Genomic DNA, 25,262 nt, shown 5'->3' with positions numbered 1-25,262 from the left:
CCAAAGCTATTTTTAGTCTTCCTCTCCCTTTTCCTTTTTCCCCCTTTTGCATGGCGATTTTTGTTGACTTTTTGGTGTAGAATTGAGGAAAAGGGTTTGAAAATACATTTTCTGCCAGGTTTTGGTGAATATTCATAATTTTGATGCGGAAGGATACAAGAGTTGAGAGGTTGGTTACGTTGAAATGTAGGGCCTGAAATTGCATGTTTACTTGTCTCTACTTCCAGCTTGTGTATCTCAAGTTTTTCATGAAGAACCTCATACGTGCTTTTGGGCAAGTGGTTGCCACATGTTGCTCCATCTGTGGTAGAAAGCGTTCTACCCAACGAAAATTTGGGAAAAAGTTAGAGCCGGTCTAAGATACGAGAATTAACATTGGAGTCAATGGGAAATCTTTAGTGATCTGTGTCCATATAACTCGCTATGGGTAAGTTACTCATAAGCAGGGAGTTATTCAGCCATATTGAATCTGTGCAAATTAAGTTATATTTACGGATTACTTGGATAACTTATAATATAATATAGGATAAAGTTTGTATCATGATTAAACGAATGAAGGTAAGTGGCTATGGCTTGTATTTATTGTGACATAGATATTATCGTTAGTATTTCAGAAGGAGGAAGTATTAAAGTATAATAGTGCCCTCCATCAAAATGGCTCGTCCAATTTAATGTCTTTATGTCAAGAGTCTTAGTACCTTTTTATGTACCAGGACAAGTTATAAACTATAGTTTGTGCCTTACAATAATTTGTAAACGAGCAGTAGACGGAGTGGGCTCGTATCTTTCTGTCTACGAACTGAAATGTGAATACGTCCGATCTGAATTGAAATAAGGCCTGAAAACGTACGATTTACAGTCGACCATAACTGGTAGTAAAGAAACACAGCCTTACCGCTTACAGTATGTACTAACTGATATAAATACACAATACAGGGTTCATAGTTTGGACTACGTGATATATAGTTATGATAATTATGAAACTATTAAAGTGTGGTTATCTCCCCTTAATAAGAGTGTAAAGTAGTTTCTAACTGGTATATAAACACAACCTTAGAACATGGTGTACAGTCTGTACTAAATGATGACGTAAATAACATATTATACAGTTTGGTCTGTACTACCTGATGACGTAAAAACAAAATATAGGATGTACAATCTGTACTAAATGATATTAAAACCGAACATATTTGTGAAAAAAAGCTACAACATTATTCGTCTATGTTATAGTACTTATTTAATTTAAAATCATTTTGTACGTGGTTTTGATGGTTTGTTTTAACAAATATATATGTATATATAATCCAATAACATTAATATTTCTCTCTTCATTGAACTCAATGTTAAATCCATGATATTTCTCTCCCCCTTGAAACGTTAAATCTATGATATTCCTCTTCCCATTTAGCTCTGTGTTAAATCCATGATATTTCTTGGTCTGTAACAATGTATATAACCACACAGAGCACCATATATATACCACGGTATGCCAAAGGAAACTATAGTTTTCATTTTAGTAGGCAATTCATTTCTATTTTTTTGCTTCTAAAAGGTCAACAAATATTGTAAATAGAGAACTAGATTAACAAGCAAAATATTAAACTTTGGTTATCTACCTTGTTTTTAATGAAATGAGTTAACGTTACCATGATGTCTACACACACACACAAGTGATATATATTCAATCCCTGAATTGTCTAATTCTACAATATATTCACAGCGTCTAATAGAAACTTCAAGTAGACGAATAGATAATTCACGTATTTGTGACGGGTTAATCACCATCTCAGAGTTATGTTCAGTGGGTATAACCCTCTCCTGACAACCTGAATAATTTTCTGGAATAGCCATTTCTTCTGTAAATAAAAAAAACAACATTAATGTGTAACTGGGGGATATTATTCTCTAATAGGATGGCCTCAACTTTTAAACTTTACAGATTGTCCATATATACATAAAACCATTGAGGCCAGGGTCAACCTCACCACACTTATATGTCAACTCTAGGTCTTTGATTTGAATCAAAAACAACATCATAAATTATATCAATCTAAATCATATTAATATCCCCCCCTCCCCCACAAACAAACCCCCAATAGCATGAAAATGTAAATTTATCAGTATGCCCACTCCAACCGTTCAATTTCATTTACCGATGACGATAACAGTTTCATCCCGTTCTCAATTATCAATCGTTCCACCAAATCACAGATTTCGTCCCCATTGAGCAAGTGAAAAGACCCACAATATCGGTATCTCTTTTGTCTAATAGTAGAACGACATGTCGCTACTGCATGCCGCCAAGACCAACACCGAAATCAACTCCTGAATCAAGTGATCAAATTCAAGTATTCTGTCATGTTACAGGAACACAACTTTTCATAGTCCATACCGAATCGGTCGACATTGGAGAATTATACAAAGATACCTGGTCCACACAATGAACCCTATTTATCATTTCATTACGCTATTGTATATTATATTAACACTTGTCTAATTATACCCAATCCGTAAGTAACTATTTCCTTAATTAATTTTCTTAATCTCTTCCCCACTTAGCCACTTTTGCCGGCCTTACAAATACCCATCTATAGCTACTTTATGTACTACGCAAGCCGAAACCACGAAATATACGTGCACAAGCCACAGGTACATGGAACAGGGGCGCCCTTAAGGTGCAACTATGTCATTTAAAAGAAAATTGATTTTCGAACCTTCTACATGGTTTTCTCGTTGAATGGCTCTTAATTTATTTGTAAATCTAACTTTCAACATTTCATATAATTACATTACATTATTTCTTCTTTTAGTTAAAGATACATTTAAAAGTTTGTCATTTTAAGACGAGGACATGTATTGACCACCATACTTATATCTGTGCCATGAACGGGCCCCGAAAGAATTAACGGGCACCTATCATTATATTTTTACATGGCCCCAATCATTCTCAGTTCCGACCAAATTCATTCCCCTTTTTTGAATTGTTTATGTTTTTCAATATATCATATTATACAAAATTTCATATCAAGTCAGATATGAATTGTAAGTCCAATAATGTGATATATCTTTTACTATGCAATGGTAGAGATCACTACAGATCCAAAATATTGAGTGGTCGAATTGTAATTTTAATATCAACTATCATTAATTAATAGTCTTACCTGCATTATTACTCATCCATCCCTATAGAAAGAGCGCATGTTATCGTGTGTGTAAACGTTTGCGTCTCCCGTACTGTATCGTACTGTGTTGAGTGAATGTGGTTTGTATAGACTCTAACGGGTTTACCCAAAAACATAGTGTTACTCGGCTTTTCAAAGCCGTTTATTATTTGAAATTGCGATATTTCAGTATTCATATTGTTAGGATTTTTCCTGCCGTCTACGTGAAAATGTAGACGTATAAAAAGTCAGAATACTTTTACATTTTTATTTGTTTATCAGAAATGCTAATATCGAGTAGTGTATGCATCTGTGAAATACTATACCAATAGTTCAACCCCAATAAAAGCACATTTATTTTATATTTTTATTTGTTTACTAGAAATGATATTATAAAGTCGTGTACGAATCTGTACAATACTACGACCGGGCAGAAATCGTTCGGTGGGGGGGGGGGGTTGCATAATATATTTTCGGAACCCTTAGGTTGTTCGCACAGAAGATATCTTACTCCTTAATATTCACATCAAGGTCATCTATGTACTCAAATGGGGATCACGTGGCTAAGTGGGTAAGACGCTGGCTAGCTAGCCTGGAGGTCGGGTGTTCGATCCCTGCATTGGCCGAGAAAGTTCATTCAGATTTTCCGGCGTGGTTTCCCCTTGTCAGTGATGCAGGATGGAGGACCTGACAAGAACAACTGTCTAGTTGTTCGGATGGGACGAAAAACCGAGGTCCCGTGTACACATTGACGTGCACGTAAAATATCCCTTGGCAGTTGTAATTCGATATAAGGGTAGGCTGTAGCGCCGCTGCCCGGGCAAAATTTCCCCCATAGCACACTGTATGGCTTATGCTCGCTTTCATTAGCCCAGGTTAGGAGCAGAACAGTAGGGCGTTAAACCCCATTTCATTTCATTTCATACTCAAATGTACATGCCAATGCGATGGGAGATGAACCATGTACAGTGTTACACATTTTGAATAATGAAGCTTATATGATTCCAGAAATATTGTAAAATGCTGAATACAATTATACAATCAATAAATGCCTTTTTGTGTTTTGTTGGAATGCCACAGAAATAAACAAGAATTCTCCTGAATACTAAGATCACAGTTATCCTAGAATTACATGTAACTGATAAAGAGCGTAACTGGGCTATAAACCCCACTATTGACAGTTATTAATAAGGCTATTGTTATTATTTATTTCACTATTTTACGGTTTCACAGCTAGGCCAATAGGGTTCCTTCGAGAAGCTCTTTGACGTCACATCCAACCCATTCCATGCGGTTATGGTTGGGTCAAGAAAGAAAATGCACAAAAACGTCATAACTGGACACACTCAAGCATGGAAAGTATTCAATCACATTCCCTACTATCTAAGGTCTTTCTCACTTAATTTATAGATAATGACATTCAATATTTACCTGTCAAAGGAATGAAAAAAGATATGTTTCAGATATTTTTGTATCAATAGGCGTATTAAAGGGAAGAACATTTTTTAGCCAATTGAACAGCTAATCAGAAAAGGTTTACGTTATAAGGACTAAGACTAGTAATTATTTCCCCTTATTTCATGATGGGAATGTAGTGCGAGTTATAAATAGACAATTTTTCCCTTAATGTTTTTCTCCCCTCTTCCTGCATTTTTGGGTTGACTTTTTGGTCTAGAATTGGAGAAAAGGGATCAAATTTGCAATTCCATAGCAGTTTTGGGTAATACTGATGATATTACATCGGAGGGATAGGGGGTGTAAAGTGTCTTTCTGCAGAGAAATCATTGTGTCGGAAGTGAGATTTTCACCCCTGTCAACTTCAAATCCGTGTAGCAAAAAATCTAAACGGTCAACCCTCTACAAAATTATGATGAGGAGATTGCCAAATGTTGTCCCCATTGTGCCTATAAAGATTGGAACCAACGTAATGTTAAGCAAAAAGCTACAGCCTGTGATGTTAGTTTAAACAATATTTTATTCAATAAACTGAATTGGATTGAACAACAGGCAAGGCCTATATAAGTTCTCTCCAAACATATAAAATAGTTAAATCTTATGTTTACAATACAGTGGTGACATATGTACAGACAGTGAGTAACAAACATATATACATTTTGAAGTGTAATTTTAAGTTTTAAATGTTAAAGTTTTAAAATCTCTTGCTGTCTTTTATGTATTTTTGCACTATTTCAAATATGTTGGAATTGGTATTATCGGAAAGAGAGGGGTTGCCATATAGGATCAGGTCAATTGTAACATTTTGATTAAGGTGGTGTAGATTATTTTTTAGAATTTTTCTTGGGGCAGAGTAGGCTGGACATATGAAAAAATAATGGTAATTATCTTCGTCTGCAGAATTACACCTAGGGCACATCTTTGTGTCACTAATAAAATGGTAGAATAAGTGATTATTTAAGTTACTAGCTTTATTTCTTAATTGGCAATGGATAATATTCTCTTTCCTATTTCCAGTATTATAATATAGTAGTGGTCTAATTAAAGGATACACGCGTGAAAGGCCCAATTTGAATGTACTTAACGTTTGTGAAGTTTTAATATTTTCAGGTAAGTTGTTCCAAAGTTTAATTGTGCAGGGAAAGAAACTATTAGAATATGAACTCGTTTTACAAAATGGTAGATTGAGGTTGAGATTTTCATTTCGAAGGTTATAATTTGATACAGACGGTTCAAATTTTTTAAAGGCTTCAGATAGATAAGTGGGACTTAGGTTATTCTTTATTTTGTATCAGTAAATTAATTTGTGTTTTATTCTGCGATAAGACAATGATTCCCAACCAAGCTCTTTGTATAAATTGTTTTTAGATGAATTTCTTCTAAGGCCAGTTATTATTCTACCTGCTTCAGTTTGAACACTTTCTAATAGATCAGAATCCTTCTTTGAACAGTTATCCCATACAATATCGGCATATTCTAAAATTGGACGAATAAAAGCAAGATATATTTTGTTAAGTGAAATTCTGTTAATTTTGTATTTCAGTATACGCAAAATATTTAGTCGGCCACAAGCTTTCTGGTATATATTTGAAATGTGTTTTGACCATAATGCATTAGACTGAAATGTTATTCCCAAATGACAATGAGTAGTTACGTTTTCAACTTTTGTATTTTCACAAATAACGTCTGGATGGATTGTATTTTTCCTAGTAAAAATAATATCTTTAGTTTTATTGGGGTTAAAAGTTATACACCATTGTTTAGCCCACGATGAGATAATATTCAGATCTTCAGTCATAGATTTCGCGCTACTTAGAGGATCATTATGAATAATGGTAAAAAGTGAAGTATCATCGGCGAATAGCCTTATGTTGTTAGTAATATTATCGGAGATATCATTTAAATAAATTAAAAATAGGAAAGGACCCAGCACACTTCCCTGGGGGACTCCAGAATCAGTATACAAATAGTTTGATTTGAAACCTTCTAAAACTACGCATTGTTGTCTATTACTTAAATAGTGTTCAATCCATTTACATAATATTTCATTAACTCCATATTGTTTTAATTTAGACAATAAGCCTATATGCCAAACTTTGTCAAACGCTTTTGATATATCACAAAATATAAATCGAATTTGCTTTCCTTTATCAAGATTACTAATTATAACATCATAAATTTCTAAAAGTTGGTTTATTGTAGAATCGTTAGGTTGAAAACCAGACCGGTACTTATATAACAGGTTATTTTCTTTTATAAAATTATAAAGATTTTTGAATAAGATTTTCTCTAGTATTTTACACAATGAACATGTTAATGAAATTGGTCTATAGTTTTCAGGGAACTGCGGATCACCCTTTCCATTATACGCTGCAATGATATGTGAAGTCCTCCAGATATCAGGTAATAATTGGAGTTCTAATGAAAGATTAAAAAGTTTAGTGAGAGGGCTTGTGATTGATGGAGTTATCTTTTTCAATACAGCTGGACTGATATTATCGGGACCAGAAGGTTTTGAACAGTTAAGAATTAGTAACTGGTCTTTCACTTCTTGCTCACTTACAATAAAATTTTGTAGTTCGTTGTTACTGCGAGAAGCAAAGTATGGAAGGTCAGGTACATCATTTAATTTTGAAATCGAAGCAAAATAAGAGTTTAGGATGTTTGCCATATCAAGTGGGTGTGTGTAAACACAGTTTTCAAATAATAATGGGGAGGTTTGTACCTTTACATTATCATAATTTGTAATAGATTTAGCTATTTTCCACCATTTATTTGGTTGCAAGGTTTTATTATTTATTTGTTGTTCTAATTTCTCTTTAAAACTATTTTTAGCTTCCCTAATTAATGTTATTACTTGATTTCTTATTTTTCTAAATAATAGCCAATGATTAGGACTATTTGTTTTTTTGGCGCGTCTGTGTGCTCTATTTCGTTTTCGAATTTTTATACGTATGGCGTTATTCATAAATGGCTTATCATTTGGTCTTATAGTTACTACTTTTGTTGGGATATATTGTACTAATGCTTTATTTAAAACATCTAAAAAGCTTTGATAAATTTTATTAATATCATCATTTTTAAAAACATTTTTTGACCAATCGACAGTTAATAATTCGTTATTTAAACCTTCATAATCTGCAAGTTTATAATTTCTAATAGTTCTTTTGTATGTTAATTGTTTGTATGTTTTTATATTTAAAGATAAGGTTATTGGTGAATGTGTACTGCATATAGGAGCATTAACATTAGTATCTGATATAAGGGATTTCCTATTGGTAATAAAAAGATCAATGCATGAACCTGGGATCGTTGTGAAATTAGTCGGTTCTTTTATCAGATTTTCAAGATTTAATCTTTGTAATAGTTTTTTAAATGTAGCACAATTACTTGAATTACTTAAAATGTTGATATTAAAATCCCCCGTTAGGATAAAAGAGGAACCTCTATCTAATGCATTAGATAACGTATCGTAAAATATGTCCCAAAAGGCAACCTTTGTATTTGGGGGTCTATATATTACCCCGAGTAGAAATTTGGTGTAATCAGTAAATATGTCTATAAAAATTAATTCAATATCAGAGTTTATGAGATCATGCCTAATCTGAAAGTGTAGATTATTTTTTATATAAACAACAACCCCACCCCCATGCCTGTTTCTATCTATTCTAACTGGACTTCTATAACCGGGCAGTAAAATCATTGAATCATTAATAGTGTTGTCTAAATGAGATTCAGTAATACATATTATATCATAGTTGGAGAATTCAGCTTCAATTATATCTAGTTTTGGCAATAAACTACATACATTATTGTGGACAATGGAAATGTTCCCTGTATTTAATGTATTAAACGGACCAGGGTTTTGTTCTATGCAACCGACAATTAACAAAGTTTTAATTACCAGCAATAGATGCATATTTATACCATAACACGAGATAGGATGTAAGATCACATATAAGGCATGTTGATCGTTCCGTTTGAGAGGCCAAATAGTATTAGTTTTAATCGTGGCTGTCATTAAGTAATATTTTACGTTCACATGTAAGATCGGAACAATCAGACATATATTCATATATATTTAGGTACGTATGCATAATGAGATATGGCTTCATATTAGAGATTTCTTTAAATATGTAGTTAATACATTTTACACTCCTAGAAGTTAGATACATGGAATAACGAAAATGAGACAAACAAATATACAATATACTACATAACAATAATGAAAACATCAGAACAGTATTTACAATCACAATTACAAACAAATTCATACTTATATCGAGGTATGAGTTTACATCTCCAACAGATAAATTACTTACATTGTACTTAAATTGTATGTCAAGTTTTGGAGTCGAGTAATATTAGTGTATGGGGGGGGGGGCTAATCATATATGCAAGATGCAAGTAGGTAAAGTTCGTTGATAGTGATCTAAATGATCTTTAATATTACATATACAGTAACAAGGATAATTGGATGAAAGGGTGCTATTCGATCAATATCTCAAAATATTTTCAATGTCAGAGTATTTTTCAGTGTAGAATAATGTTGAGTACAAGATTTCTGTATAATTTAATTGATTCTAGTTCGTAAAAAGATATTCGATCAATATCTCAAAATATTTTCAATGTCAGAGTATTTTTCAGTGTAGAATAATGTTGAGTACAAGATTTCTGTATAATTTAATTGATTCTAGTTCGTAAAAAGATATTCAATATACCTATAATAGGTTGTGTCAATAACTACAATATTATCTTTTTTTTTTTTTTTTTTTTTTTTTTTTTGATAATTTATAATTTAATACAGTAGAATTATTTATTTATTTACAATTGTTATATACAAAGTCAATATGAGATGATATATACAAACGGTAATATAATACAAAATACAATTAAAGTTCCTATATTATAGCTACTTTCTTATATACAGCTAAAAATATATTTGAAGTCTGTAGTGGAAAAGCGTCTGGTTGAAAGAGAGTGTGATGTTTCCCAGCACAAAAAGAACGTACATAGGGAATTGTGGGATGTTATGATGGCCATGTTAATGTTAGAGGTGAGTGTTGATTACAGTGAATGAATAGCGGTAAAACAAACGGGTAAAACTTGAGTTAGTGTTTAAATGTTTTTAATGGATTTCTATTTTACTGTTGGACATATTTCAGTGGGTGTATAGGTATTTTATTTATATGACAGAGTGAGATAGTGCCATTTAACGAAAACGAAAGATGACTAAGATGTCAAGTTGTGACAACTTAAAGTAAATAGCACGGTCTGTTTAGTCATATAGTAGAGTAATTAATATGGAAGCTTCATACAGGAGAATTCGGTAAGGCAGAGTAGGCTGAAGCTTGGTGATTTCGATTTTATTTCCTTTTGTAAAATATTGGTTTATCAATTAAGCCAAAATTTTCCAGAATTTATATGGGGTAGGCCTACAGGTGTTTGGTTATTTTCGCTTGTAGGCCTACATTCTTACTAAAAAAAATTGCAATGAGTGCTCATATACAAAAGAAATATAAGAAGATGTCTATGGTTGTAGCTACTTATTATAGTAGCAAAGTCAATATTTCATGGGAGAAGTTGCAGAGTATAAATTCAGACATGACGACACAAACCTAGGCTTAAGGAGGGTCATAAGGTAGTGAAGACTCGAGCTTAAGAGAGTAATCTTTATTTTTGTTTTCTTTTTGTATAGAATTGGTATATAAGCTCTTGTGAAATATTGGTGGATAGAGGGTGTGTTCGGTTAGACCATATGATCGACAGGTATAGGTATATATCATGAATGTATTTAGATTTTATATTGTGTAGATGGATTGTATTGTTGTTGATTTTGAATTCTTTGGTGAGATGAATGTTGTTTATATGTGTAGTAATGAAACATTTATAGAATTTTAATTTGGGGCAATTCAGAAATAAATGATGGTAAGATTCAGTTGCTCGGTTACAATAGTGGCATTTATAGTTGATAGTATATATATTTCTGTATAGCATAATATCTTTTGTTAGTACTGCATTATTGATGATTGTATACATGAAATCCTTTTCTTTTTCAGATAAGGAGGAGCATTTATAGAGGTTTGTCCAGACTTTTGAAAAGTCAACATGAGGTAATTGTTTATTTATTTTTGGTTGTGTCTGTAATAAGTCAATTAGGGACCAGTATATGTCTTTAAGTTTTGTATTGTATGTATATTTGATGGATGATTTGAGGCTATTGTAAGTTTCTTTTATATCTATATATGATTGGGGGAGTTTTTCCGAGTGGGTATAATTATTGGATGCATATCTTGGCAGAGTATCCCATGTAGTAAATCCTAGCCAGTATATGTATAGGCCTAACCAGGGACTGTTGTTGTCTTTGATTGCTTTTACTATAAGTTGTTGTTGCATTGCCTGGATTTTTAGTCGAATGTTTGTCACTTTAAGGCCACCATTTTTATGCTCTAGGTTCAAGGTGTTTCGATTAATTGTTTCACTTTTATTTTCCCAGATGAAATTGTAGATTATTTTATTTATGTTTTTAATAATTGAGTTTGAGGGAGGAACTATCCTAGCAACAAACCATAGTTTGCTGAGTATATAGGTGTTTAAGATGCATACTTTTTCTTTATATGAAAGAGAGTGATTTTCCCATGTCTGGATGGTTGAATTGATTATTTGAACAAGGGGTAGCCAGTTCTTTTCCATTTTATTTGAGCCAAACCAAATGCCTAGTAATTTTAAAGCGTCTGTTTTAATATTAATATTTATATTTACAGGATAGGAGTAGTGTGATGGTTTTCCAACAGAAAGGATTTCAGTTTTATCATGGTTAAGTTTGGAGCCAGATATAGAGCCAAATGTTTTGAATTGTTCGAGGAGGGTGCTGTATGAAGAAAGTCTAGATATTATAGCAGAACAGTCATCTGCATGCTGAAATAACTTAATCTCTGAAGGGTGGTTAGGGATCCTGATGCCTTTTATGAGGATGTTTTTGTTTATGTATGAAGCAAGGGGGTTGATACACAATGAGTATAGAATCATGGATAGTGGACATCCTTGACGAATCGATCGGTTAATTTTAATATTTTGGGAAAAGGATCCATTTACTTGGACTTTACTAATCAAGTTTTTAAACAATATTGTAACCCAGTTAAGGATGAAATTTGGGAAATTAATATGTTTAAGTAGATTTATGATATAGTTGTGTTCAATGAGATCGAAGGCTTTTTCTTGGTCAAATGATAATATATAGGCACTGGACTCATTTGTGTTTATATAATTTAGTATTGTATCTATTGAATATAGGTTATCAAAAATGCTTTTATTTGGTCCAGCTCCTGTTTGTGTATTAGAGATTAATTTGTTAATAACAGAATTTATTCTTGTGCTTAGAATTTTTGTTATGATTTTATAGTCCACACATAACAGGCTTATCGGTCTATAGTTCTTGAGTAATCGATGGTCGCCTTTATTCTTGTAGTTAATTGTTATGATACCAGTTCTCATTGTGTTAGATAATTCCCCCTGTAGATAGATGTTGTTTAATACTTCTGTTAAATCGTTTCCTATAATGTCAAAGAATTTTATGTAGAAATCTCCTGGAATACCATCTACACCCGGGCTACGGTTTGTTCTAAATTTTTGTAACGCCTTAAGGACTTCATGTCTAGATATAAAATGTGATATTGAATCTCTTTCCGTGTTTGTTAGTGTGTTTATGTCACTGTGTTCGATATAGGACTTCATGAAGTTATCATTAATATTTTGAGAAGTATATAGTTGTTGGTAGAATTGGTGAATTGTGTCTAATATATCTTGTTTATTGTCACAGATTGTATTATTTTGATTGATCAGTTGTTTAATTTGTTTTTTTGCACCCTTTTTAACTTCTGCTAATTTATATATTTTAGAATTAGTAGATACATCAATTTGGGGTATTTCTAATTTTGAACGTATAACGTAGCCTTGTTTGGTATTATATTCTATAAGCTCAATTTTTGATTTTATCTCGTTTATAGAGTTATTCTTACTAGGTATTTCATTTTCTAGGGATTCCAGTTGTTGATAAAGGTTACTGAGGATATGTTTGTTCTCAACTGCTAAGGCTTGACAGTAATTTTGTGTAATATTTCTAATAGCTGCTTTACCTTTTTCCCACCATTGTATGTTGTCAATGATTTGGTATTTTTTGTTTTGCCAGCTTGACCAGAATGTTTTAATTTGATTTTGGTAGTTTTTATCATCTAGAATAGAATTGTTAAGTTTCCAATATCCTTTACCCCATTTAAGATTGTTAAGGTTGATATTTAGTTCCACTGCTTTATGGTCAGTGAAATGAAGTGGTATATGTTTAATTGATTTGATGTAAGTTGCATATTTATTACTTATGTAAATGCGGTCTAATCTGCTAGCATGTCCTTGTGAGTTGTGATAGGTAAAAAGGGGAGTGTCAGGGGAGATAATTCTGTAACCATCACTTATATTAAGTAGATTTTGTATATCAAGTAGATATCTTATAGCATCTTTTGGATGGTTATTCATGTTGCCATGTTTGTTATCTTTACTGTTTTCAATAAGGTTAAAATCACCAGTAATAATATAAGAATGTTGTAGATTATGAATAGTTTTGACATATTCAAGAAGTCTCTTGTAGTAATAAGTTTTCAATTCTCTCTTGCAGGGACCATATATATTGAATATTTGAATAGTTTCATTATTTGCATTTACCTCCAGATGTTGGAGCCTACCTGCTAATTCATCAGGTGTATTGTAGAGTTTATGTATAATGTTTGGGCTTAATAATAGGGCAATGCCAATCTTTGTTTCATTATATGCAGTGTATAAGTTATAGCCAGTTTCGTTTTCAACATTTTTTATTTCATGGACATTGGATTTTAGAATTTCTTGTATACAAACAATATCTAGTTTGTTAAATATATTGCTAATTTGTTTAATCTTTTGAAGATTTCCTTGTAGAGCGTTTATGGAGTAAATTAACATAATAATTAGGTAAATAATAGGGATAGAAGGCTTCATTGTTAACTAATATGGTTTCAAGAACTTATAACGTCTTAATTTGTTTGATCTCTAAACTTCTGTTTCGGTAAGCGGGGATTCCGCTCGCGCCCTTTTATCATCTTTTTCTGTTTCGGATAAACTATCAAGGCTTCTTTCCCTTTTACTTACTGTGTCACACTTAGTGACTGTAGAGTTATTTAACAATGAGACATCAGCGTCATAGTTAAGATTTGACTGCGATGTTACAGGGATATCATGGGATGAGTTGTCAATGATACTGTTATCCTCTAAATACCTTTGACCCACTGAGGATCCTGTGTTAATGGGGGTGGAAGAAACATGACCACTAGATGTATCAATAATAGACTTATTAACATCATTGATAAAATGGCTATCAGGGCTGAGGATAACATTTGTTGTATCGGTAGTGATAGGAATGTCATTGTTGACTACTGTAGTTTTTATGGAGTCTAGAGTAGCTAAGTCCTGGTTTAGACTTCCTGGGTTTGCGGGTTTGACTTGACCAGAATTATAGACATTTGTTTTTGTCGTATTATTTTTTGAGGGGATAATATTATTGACACCAGGGTTATTGTCTTCACTAGGGTCATAGCCTAAGACATGGTTATTGATATTTAGGTGCTCATGATTAGGTTCATAAATATTATCAATATTATGGGTGGGTTCAGTGGCTATATCAGCAGATACTATAGCACTGTTTGGACTAGTTTGGGGTTGAAGGGCAGGAAATTCCATTTGATCATCAGGATTTGGTGCATTGGGGTTGGTTGGCAGACTATATCTTTTGTCTGGTTTTATACATTCACGGCCAAGATGCCCATGCAGGCCGCAGTTGTAACAAATTTTGCCCCTAGTTTGGCCCTCATATTTAATGGATACATGTATCCCTTTTATATAAATGTGCGATGGAATAGGTTTAAACATTTTTTTTACATAAACAATTCTAACACCGCTTCCGACCGTTGGAAATGGTTTGAAGCAGGATCTGTCACATTTAACCAATTCACAATAGTTCGTCAATTTGTTAACCAGATATTTATTGTCCATTTCGAATGGTAGGCCGAAGACCGCAACAGGAATTGAATCAACAGGGTAGTCCCATGTGATGTTTCCAGCCGACTCTACTGTATAATTGCAATTCTTCACTGAGAAGGTCTTGAGATTCTCAAGAAATAACTCCTTGGCAAGTATATCCTTAAGAGTTAGGCAAAACTTGCCCTTACCTACATTTTGGAGACATTTTATATTGCTGATGTCAAAATCCTTAGCTTGTAGGAAATATAATATGTCTACTGAGGCAATACCAGTGGAGGGGTTATCATCGTCGGGAATCAGTTCAACAGTATTGTCACGAATTATACGGTTTGTTACACTCATCTCCCCATTAGGGTTAATTGTCATCTTTGTCGATTTTATGTAACTCATTGTCAATAAAACACTTCAACAGCTTGTATGTGGTCTTAATTAGAGTTTAAAGCTGGTGAATCACGGTGGCCATAGACCGGCCATGACAATATGGCTGACACCAACACTGAGAATTCAAATGTCTTGTCACAGTAGAACTCGAATAGTTTATACAATTATCAACTCTGAGATATTAATCCATTACAGGGTAGCTGGGTCGTATCTATACAAAAGATAAGATGGCCATTGTCGGACACTAAATAAATATCTTTGTATTAGTACAAATAAGGTTGTGGGGGTTTGTGCATAAGATTGCATTATATAAGTACAACTATAACAATACACAATTTGTACTAAGAATACAAGAACAAAAATCTTATTTAACTTCATGCACATGGCCTCACTACCTGTGCTTTATCAACTTCCCACTATCCATACATGCTACCCTTTTGAAGGGCTTCATAACTCAGCTGTTAATAACCCTCTAATCATGCAGTATCAGTGCTTATTAGTAGCTAATTACCTTGTTATGTTTGTTGTTATTGTTAAATATCCTTTACACCTTGATTATTTCTATTACTGTTATTCTTAATCCATGCAGATGGTTTCTTATTAAATTCATATATATTGTCCACAAGTTTACTAAATTGTCATTGTCATTGTCTGCGATATCACCTCGGTGGAAGCGGACGTAAAATACAACTAACCCATCATCATCATCACTAAATTGTAATTTGTGCTTGATAACATTTGTCTGAGGAGGAATGACTTCGCTTTTAACGACCAAGTATACCTTCAGTCTTCCGGAACTGCGATGGGAAAACGATTTGCCCCGAGTTATGCAAATCTCTTCATGGCGGAGTGGGAAAGGGAAGTTCTGCCACTCTGTCCATTAAAACCAGATTTCTATGGGCGGTTTTTAGATGACGTTTTCATAGTCTGGACCTACACACTAGACGAATTTTGGACGTTTTTCAACATCCTGAACAATCATCATCCATCTATCAAATTAACCGCAAATGTAAGCCATAACAGCATAGATTTCCTTGATACTACCGTTTTTAAAAGTAACAACACCAAAATCACAGGCCAATTGGAAACTAAAGTATTTTTCAAAGAAACCGACACACATCAATTATTGTTCAAAAGCTCCTTTCACCCAAAACATACATTCTCTGGCATCATAAAATCTCAGATTCTCCGTTTTCATAGGATATGTACTCAGAAGACCGACTTTGAGTCAGCATGTACATTAGTATTTAGCAAACTACGGGAAAGGGGATACTCCAAACGCTATCTACGACGTATAAAAAACAACACTCTAGCTGAGCTTGCCGTCAAAGAAACAAATAATATACAATCAGCACATAAAACCAAAATTTGTGGCCATCCAAGATGTCAAACATGCAAAATCTTAAACATATCCGACCATTTCCATAACAAAACATCTGGCACAAAATTCCCAATATTAGACCAACTTTCATGCAGTAGCTCAAACATAATTTATCTTATCTCATGCAGAAAATGTGACAAGCAATACGTAGGGGAGACTCAAAATGCACTTAGGGAAAGAATTAACGGTCACCGGTCTGACATAGTCACCAAAAAAGACAAACCTGTCTCAATTCATTTCAACCAACCAAATCATGACATTTCAGATCTCATTGTCACGCCAATAGAAAAGACCAAGAGCGACTTTGAAACTTCAGAAGAAATTAAAACGTTTAGGCTAACAAGAGAAAAATTCTGGATTGACAAATTGAAAACAACAGCCCCCCTAGGTTTGAATATTCATACGGCTAGCGCAATAGCTCCTTTTGTAGTTCCATTTAGCGCAACAGCAGCAAGTGCGTCCAAAATCATCAGAAAACACTATACTGATCTTCAAGAAAATCACCCGAAAATATTCACACAGAAACTTATAATTGCATATTCTAAAAATAAAAATCTGAACGACATCCTAGTGCACAGTAAATTAGATTAAATAAGACCAGTCTCCACCCTGACCCAAAACAAACCATATATCAAATCCTATGCCTAACCGTTAGTAATTAAAATCAATTAGATATAAGAATCCCTAGCCGTAACCCGGTGATGTGGAACAAACACGATTTTTTTATAAAATCCAATCCGTTGTAGGAAACACACTAATGTGGCTCTCTCCCGAGAGCCTCAAATTTATTTTCTTTTCTCTTCAGAAACAACAATACCAGAATACCAGAAGCACCACCCAAGGAAGACCATCAGCGCCACCAACACCAATAAACAGTGAAATCGCCTTTGTATATAAATCTAATGTATTGTATGTATTTTAATAAAACTAGGAAATATCACGAACTAATTTTTCATCATCCTAGGTCAGTGCTTATGTGGAGACTTAACCTCTCCCCCCAAATTCTTAAACCTAACCCAGTCCTTACCCTAACCCTAACCCACAATCTTGTCAAAAAGCATGTAGCCTAGGCCTAAGCCAAGACCTAGTTCTGACCCTAGCCCAAACCCTCAATTGTGTCAAAAAATCATGTGCCCTTACCCTATTTACATGTTGTGACCATGAACCAAGTCTGCAGTTGGCCTTAACATTTAGACCTAACATGTTTTTGACATCATACAATGAAATGTTAACATGTACACTCCAAAATTCACACCTGTGTGACTTTTGACCAAACATGCAGTTGGCCTTAATATTTAGACCGAACCTCAAAACATGGCATCTACCTTTGAGATTGGCTTAGACTTCTGTGACACTCAAGGTTTACTTTTTTACTGATTGTTAACTGGTTTCTTTTTGGAGGGCCAGTGACGGGCTGTTCGCGAGAAATAAAGAGATTTATTTCTATTTCCAGTTGAAACCATATTTTTTTCTTATTTTCTCACTGTTTTTTATTGCATATTTATCCCCAGCCTCCTATCATTTCAGGTGCCAGGGCAATGTTTCATAGAGTGGAATGATTGACCTCAACACAAGTATTAAAAAAAAAAAAGAAGCAAAACAGGTGAGATAAATGTGCATTTCATACACTTTAAGAAGTACATCCAACCTCATCCCCACTTCTGCTCACTAATAGTAATGGGCTGGAAATTTGGTACTGCACAGGCCTGTCTTCTCCCCTTGACATTTAACTGAATGACAGAATTCCACATTTTGACCATTTTCTGGATGTCAATGACCATTTCCCTGGATAGTATTCTCCCCAGAATTCTCATTCTCATCCAAATTTAACATTTCAGGTCTACATCTCAAAACCTGATCTCTTCCTGGACTGGCTTTAGGAGAACGATGATGCATATCAATTTCATCCCTGATCTCTATGACACCTGTGGTGGAAGTGGAGGGCAAATCGTAATTAGTTTGGGTTCCAGCCCCAAGGACCTCTGTAAACTTTGCTTTTTGGTGATGACTTAATTTCCGAGCTTGAAAAGGACGCTTGTGTGTTTATCATGGCCTCTCATATTGGAAGATAACATTAATGGCTTGTGTGTTGATCGACGGTTGTGCATATCTCTTGGTCAGGAAAGTTGTAGGCACCATCGCCATTGTAAATCATTTGACAGGCCCGAGTGAACGGGGCGACCTATGATTGGTCAGCAATGTATCAGATTCCATACCGGGGGGTGGGGATGAAAAAACTGTTGTAGTGTTACATAATCAGATTATTTCAACTTACTTATCCTGTGGAAATACAGCTATATAGGAGATAATTTGAAATTCATAGGCACTGCATGTTTCAACATTTTAGATTTGACCACAATTTGGCACTTGAAACTATGTTAACAGAGAAAAACTGTGTGGTTTTCGATGAAAGTGTTAAAAGTCTAATATTGCATCATGATTACTGTTTTAAAGTATTTTTGTGTTTGATTTATATTGAATTCATCTCATCTTTTTGAAGAATGCATTTATGTTCAAAAATAAAAATGTTCTGTGGAATTCAAAATTCATGTGCTTTTAAATTATCAGATTCCTAGTCTGAGTCCTGATGATATAAAGAAGCATGGCCGACTCGGGATGTTGATATTTTTTCAACGGCTTATTTCCTGAAGTTTTGAATGGAAAGTGTCAGAAATGGTAAGAATACTGCTTTTTTATTGCCCAGCAGTAAGTTTTTTGACTATTTGGTATCAAAATAGCCATGATTGGGGGTATCCGTTGGTTGAGTGTGAATTTTGGGTTGTAAATGTGTAACATTTTGTTCACAATGATATCAAAAAATGGTTAGGTCTAAATATTAAGGCCAACTCAACTCCAGATTTGGTCTAAAGTCACGAGATGTAAACAAGACTGACCCTAACCCTAACCCAAGACCCAGTCCTTACCCTAACCCTAACCCTAACCCACAATCTTGTCAAAAAGCATGAAGCCTAGGCCTAAGCCAAGACCTAGTTCTGACCCTAGCCCAAACCCACAATTGTGTCAAAAAGCATGTAGCCTAGGCCTAAGCCAAGACCTAGTTCTGACCCTAGCCCAAACCCACAATTGTGTCAAAAAATCATGTGCCCTAACCCTATTTACATGTTGTGACCTTGAACCAAGTCTGCAGTTGGCCTTAACATTTAGACCTAACATGTTTTTGACATCATACAATGAAATGTTAACATGTACACTCCAAAATTCACACCTGTGTGACTTTTGACAAAACATGCAGTTGGCCTGAATATTTAGACCGAACCTCAAAACATGGCATCTACCTTTGAGATTGGCTTAGACTTATGTGACACTCAAGGTTTACTTTTTTACTGATTGTTAACTGGTTTCTTTTTGGAGGGCCAGTGACGGGCTGTTCGCGAGAAATAAAGAGGTTTATTTCTATTTCCAGTTGAAACCATATTTTTTTCTTATTTTCTCACTGTTTTTTATTGCATATTTATCCCCAGCCTCCTATCATTTCAGGTGCCAGGGCAATGTTTCATAGAGTGGAATGATTGACCTCAACACAAGTATTAAAAAAAATGAAGCAAAACAGGTGAGATAAATGTGCATTTCATACACTTTAAGAAGTACATCCAACCTCATCCCCACTTCTGCTCACTAATAGTAATGGGTTGGAAATTTGGTACTGCACAGGCCTGTCTTCTCCCCTTGACATTTAACTGAATGACAGAATTCCACATTTTGACCATTTTCTGGATGTCAATGACCATTTCCCTGGATAGTATTCGCCCCAGAATTCTCATTCTCATCCAAATTTAACATTTCAGGTCTACATCTCAAAACCTGATCTCTTCCTGGACTGGCTTTAGGAGAACGATGATGCATATCAATTTCATCCCTGATCTCTATGACACCTGTGGTGGAAGTGGAGGGCAAATCGTAATCAGTTTGGGTTCCAGCCCCAAGGACCTCTGTAAACTTTGCTTTTTGGTGATGACTTAATTTCCGAGCTTGAAAAGGACGCTTGTGTGTTTATCATGGCCTCTCATATTGGAAGATAACATTAATGGCTTGTGTGTTGATCGACGGTTGTGCATATCTCTTGGTCAGGAAAGTTGTAGGCACCATCGCCATTGTAAATCATTTGACAGGCCCGAGTGAACGGGGCGACCTATGATTGGTCAGCAATGTATCAGATTCCATACCGGGGGGTGGGGATGAAAAAACTGTTGTAGTGTTACATAATCAGATTATTTCAACTTACTTATCCTGTGGAAATACAGCTATATAGGAGATATTTTGAAATTCATAGGCACTGCATGTTTCAACATTTTAGATTTGACCACAATTTGGCACTTGAAACTATGTTAACAGAGAAAAACTGTGTGGTTTTCGATGAAAGTGTTAAAAGTCTAATATTGCATCATGATTACTGTTTTAAAGTATTTTCGTGTTTGATTTATATTGAATTCATCTCATCTTTTTGAAGAATGCATTTATGTTCAAAAATAAAAATGTTCTGTGGAATTCAAAATTCATGTGCTTTTAAATTATCAGATTCCAAACTGGGGGGTAGGGATGAAAAAGCTGTTGTAGTGTTACATAATCAGATTATTTCAACTTACTTATCCTATGGAAATACAGCTATATAGGAGATATTTTAAAATTGATAGGCACTGCATGTTTCAACATTTTAGATTTGACCACAATTTGGCACTTGAAACTACGTTAACAGAGAAAAACTGTGTGGTTTTCGATGAAAGTGTTAAAAAGTCTAATATTGCATCATGATTACTGTTTTAAAGTATTTTCGTGTTTGATTTATATTGAATTTATCTCATCTTTTTACAGAATGCATTTATGTTCAAAAATAAAAATGTTCTGTTTAATTCAAAATTCATGTGCTTTTAAATTTCTGTCTGAAATTCCGCAGTTTTCTGATGTACATGTATTATAGTGTTTGCAGAATGCCGCACATCTCATCTGAAAATGCATAGATTTTCATATTCTTTGGCCAGGGAATTGCATATATGTTTGTTTATTAGATAACAACAGATTTGTTTAAACTGCAGAAACATGTGAGGTATATAGGACTAAGACTAGTAATTATTTCCCCTTATTTCATGATGGACAAATGTAGTGCGAGTTATAAATAGACAATTTTTCCCTTAATTTTTTTCTCCCCTCTTCCTGCATTTTTGGGTTGACTTTTTGGTCTAGAATTGGAGAAAAGGGATCAAATTTGCAATTTCATAGCAGTTTTGGGTAATACTGATGATATTACAGTGGGGGGATAGGGGTGTAAAGTGTCTTTCTGCAGAGCAATCATTGTGTCGGAAGTGAGATTTTCACCCCTGTCAACTTCAAATCCGTGTAGCAAAAAATCTAAACGGTCAACCCCCTACAAAATTATGATGAGGAGATTGCCAAATGTTGTCCCCATTGTGCCTATAAAGATTGGAACCAACGGAATGTTGAGCAAAAAGCTACAGCCTGTGATGTTACAGTCATTTAACATTGAAGTCAATGGGCAAATAATTGCTAGTCTGAGTCCATAATATTCATAATTGATGGAAAACAGTTGTCTCCCTTTGACCATGTCAACAATGAATCGCTATGGAATCACCTGAGTTAGTATCTCATTCCAATGTTTTTAGCTGTATTTTACTTAGCTTTGCGAGATCGATTGGTATTACCTGTAAGTTCGATATTTGTTGACAAAACTCATCAAGTGTTTTATTATGACCTTTTGGCCCCCCCCCCTATCACTTTTATTTCTTACCATGAATTTATCTTTATTTTCACTTCCATTAAAATACTCTTCAATTCCGAAATTGTCTTATGAATTCGGCTATATCTTTCTTTACTTCATTAACATTATGTTTTTGAGGTCTTAGTGTGAATTTTAACCCTTTTCGTAAGATGCATATCTGATTGGGATTTAGTTTTCGTTGTAATAAATTGGTGATTTTTGGTGTTCGATTCACTCCTCCCGACTGAGGAAAGAGCGATTCCCTAAAAACAATGGGTGTATACTATTGCTAGATGTATATACCCGGTGTTCGTTTGCTCTATTTTTGATGGATTTTTTCACATCTATATTTTTCTCCCATTGGTAATTTTTTGGAGGTACTTACCCCTCCCCTTCATTAATTGGTGGTGAAGTATTGTTTGGTCGCCTCCTTTAAGGTTCCCTGGTCCTACTATTGCTTTCAGGAACATTTATTTCTATTTCGATAAAAAAAATTCTTTTCTTTAACTTTACATTCCTTGAAAAATGATCTATTGCTGGTCTCGAATCGGTTTTGAAGTTTTCCGCATTACCATTGCTACGGAAGTAGAAGAAACATTTGACTTAGAGGTCAGACTATATTTCAAAAAACAGTGGAGACGATATTTAGATGATTGTTTCATCATCTGGCTCCAATCATTTAATAATCTCGTATTATTTTATAACAAAATCAATAATATTCATCCGAATATCCAATTTACAATGGAAACTAGTACAGATAGAATAACATTGTTAGACATAATGGTAATTAAAAAAGGGGACACTATTGAATTTGATATATATTATAAAAATACTGATACTAAACCGTATCTCAAAATCAATTCGTGTCACCCTAAACACATAAAAACTGCTGTACCATAAAAATTGGCCAGGCGTATCTGTACCATTGTATCCAACAAAGTAACTAAATTTCAAAGACTAGGGAAATTGGGGGAATTTTTGTTAACTCACAAATATACCTCCAAAGGGCTAGTAAAATACCGATAACAGAATTAAGGCAGGTAAAGATAAAAGATACAAATCACAATATAATTGCATTTGTCACCACCTTAAATCCTCACAATCCTAATTTTTCCAGCGTAATTAACACACATTTTCCACTACTTCAACAAGATAAAACATTGTAAAAAATCGCCTTTTTAGTATGTTCTCTGTCGATCTCTTGCAAAATGTGCGCGTATCTTGCATGGTCACCGCTTGTTGCTAGTATTTTTTGGAACCTTTGCGAGATGTCAGCCAAGGCTGCCAGGTGCAAGAAGGGAAAGAAAACAGTAACTGCCCGAGAGTCTAGTTGAATATCAGCTCCCCCCTGGACATATCTTTTCCTGCTGTATAGCTTCATTGGGTAGTTCCTGAATGCAAGTAGGCCCAGGATGAAGAGGGGTGGTGGCGTATTTCGATAAGCTTATAACTCCCTTGACCAAAAGGTAAAACTAAATTTTAGGTTCCGCTGTGACAGTGCTCCGTCACGGAGATCATTGCTACCATAGATGCGGAATCAAGGTTTCAACAAACGGAAGTGACGAACGCAAAAGGAAAACACGAGTTATCCTTCTATATAACTGACTGAACTGACAGCGATAAGAGATACACGGGCTAATTTCTGTTCACTAATAATTCCTTCGAAGACCAAAAGTTGTTATATGAGACTGTGAGAGGGTATTTGACAATACAAAACAGAAATTGACTGTCACTAGAAAAGAGAAAACGAAAAAATATAGAAAAGTCTGTGCATTACATGTTTTTTTTTATTAAGTATAGAATGAATAAAAACTCGTGTTTAACGAGTTCTATCACATATTTGATAATTGTATTTTCATCCGTGGACATACAAATCGAAATATAACTTCGACTTCAGACTGATTCCCACAGCCAATGTATGAAACTTTATTTCTGTCGAAACTTACATGACGCGTTACGCTGTTAAATTCTTTTCACAACGGGGCATTCAATACGATCGTCTGAAATGACGATTGACTATACAAACAGAAAGGGTTTGGCATATAAACCTTAGATTGCCGCAGCTTATGGATCAAATTTGGTATCAGTCCAAAGCTACATGACACTGTTAACCTCGTTTCACGAAATACCGATTAGCCATACTATACGAAGTTGCAAGCACGTGTGAAAACACATGAAATAAAATTCAATTTCCTTCGATGTAACAAAACATGGCTTAAACAATCAGTCACTGCATCTATTGATTTTCCATTCAATTGAAACCGAGGCCCTCTCAATCATATACACATTGCCGTGTACATAACTACTGAAATCAAAACCACCAAATGTCAGTCCCAAAATTACCTATGAGTTGTGTTGAAAAGACGTTAAACTCTGTTCCATTCATTAAATACATGGCTGTAGAAATCGATGGATAAATGTTTGCTCAAGTAACAGAATAAAACCAAGCTAAATAATGTATACTTTAATCGGTGTTCTTTCAGATATAATAATATTAGCTGGAGTGTCCTTTAAATATGTTTCTGTTCTTAGCGAAGTAAACTTTATTGATTTATATACCATTAACAAAGTAAATAAAACACATTAAAATTAAAATAATACAATATTTTACAGTTTCACAGTGTCGTGTGTTCTGTGGATGGCGGTATAAGTGATCGATGTCCTAAATCAAAAGGCGTTTATCTCAGTGAAGATAGTCTCTGGATGCCAATCCATTACTAGGATATAGACCTTTTAAAATGGTTGGATGGCCGAATGGTTAGAAAGTGCGGGTTGTATCATAAGGTCTGTCATTGTGTCAAATGGCGTGATTTTCGATTCCCCGTTTGTACGTGAAAAGGAGTAGGGTCGCCTGTCCAACCTCGGGGGGTTTCCCCGGGTCCTTCGGTTTCCTCCCACTGCGCAACTGTCAAGGGATCTTTTACGTGCACGCCAATGTGTACACGGGACCTCGGTTTTTCGTCCCATCCGAACGACTAGACAGCTTTCCTTGTCAGCCCCTCCGTCCTGCATCACTGACAAGGGAGAACCACGCCGGAAAATCTGGATGAACTTTCTCGGCCAATGCAGGGATCGAACACCCGACCTCCAG

At 34.6% G+C, this 25,262-nt stretch overlaps 1 protein-coding gene across 18 annotated transcripts; it reads left to right on the top strand.

Annotated features, from left to right (window-relative positions):
- On the top strand, nucleotides 1-24,891 carry LOC126817660 (uncharacterized). Of its 18 annotated transcripts, none has more exons than XR_007679094.2 (8): nucleotides 1-558; nucleotides 9,547-9,672; nucleotides 10,315-10,391; nucleotides 10,676-10,729; nucleotides 17,968-18,043; nucleotides 19,009-19,116; nucleotides 19,939-20,011; nucleotides 20,247-20,299. XR_007679094.2 is itself a non-coding variant. In XM_056100088.1 (6 exons), exon 6 carries the CDS (start codon nucleotides 15,862-15,864, stop codon nucleotides 17,029-17,031), a length of 1,170 nt encoding a protein of 389 aa, XP_055956063.1. In that variant the 5' UTR covers nucleotides 3-558; nucleotides 6,950-7,019; nucleotides 9,547-9,672; nucleotides 10,315-10,391; nucleotides 10,676-10,729; nucleotides 11,381-15,861; the 3' UTR covers nucleotides 17,032-17,239. The 18 variants fall into 18 exon arrangements, 11 of the variants coding, with proteins under 11 accessions (XP_055956063.1, XP_055956066.1, XP_055956062.1 ...); XR_008787788.1 differs by lacking the exon at nucleotides 20,247-20,299 and adding an exon at nucleotides 24,785-24,891 and having other exon boundaries at nucleotides 18-558; nucleotides 18,279-19,116; XR_008787785.1 differs by having other exon boundaries at nucleotides 20-558; nucleotides 10,315-10,385; nucleotides 18,279-19,116.
- The last annotated feature ends 371 nt before the right edge of the window (nucleotides 24,892-25,262 follow it).

Source organism: Patella vulgata, chromosome 4, assembly GCF_932274485.2.
Source record: "Patella vulgata chromosome 4, xgPatVulg1.2, whole genome shotgun sequence".
Taxonomy (NCBI): Eukaryota; Metazoa; Mollusca; class Gastropoda; family Patellidae; genus Patella; species Patella vulgata.
The sequence above is the reverse complement of the archived record's forward strand: the minus strand, read 5'-3'. Positions and strand labels throughout refer to the sequence as shown.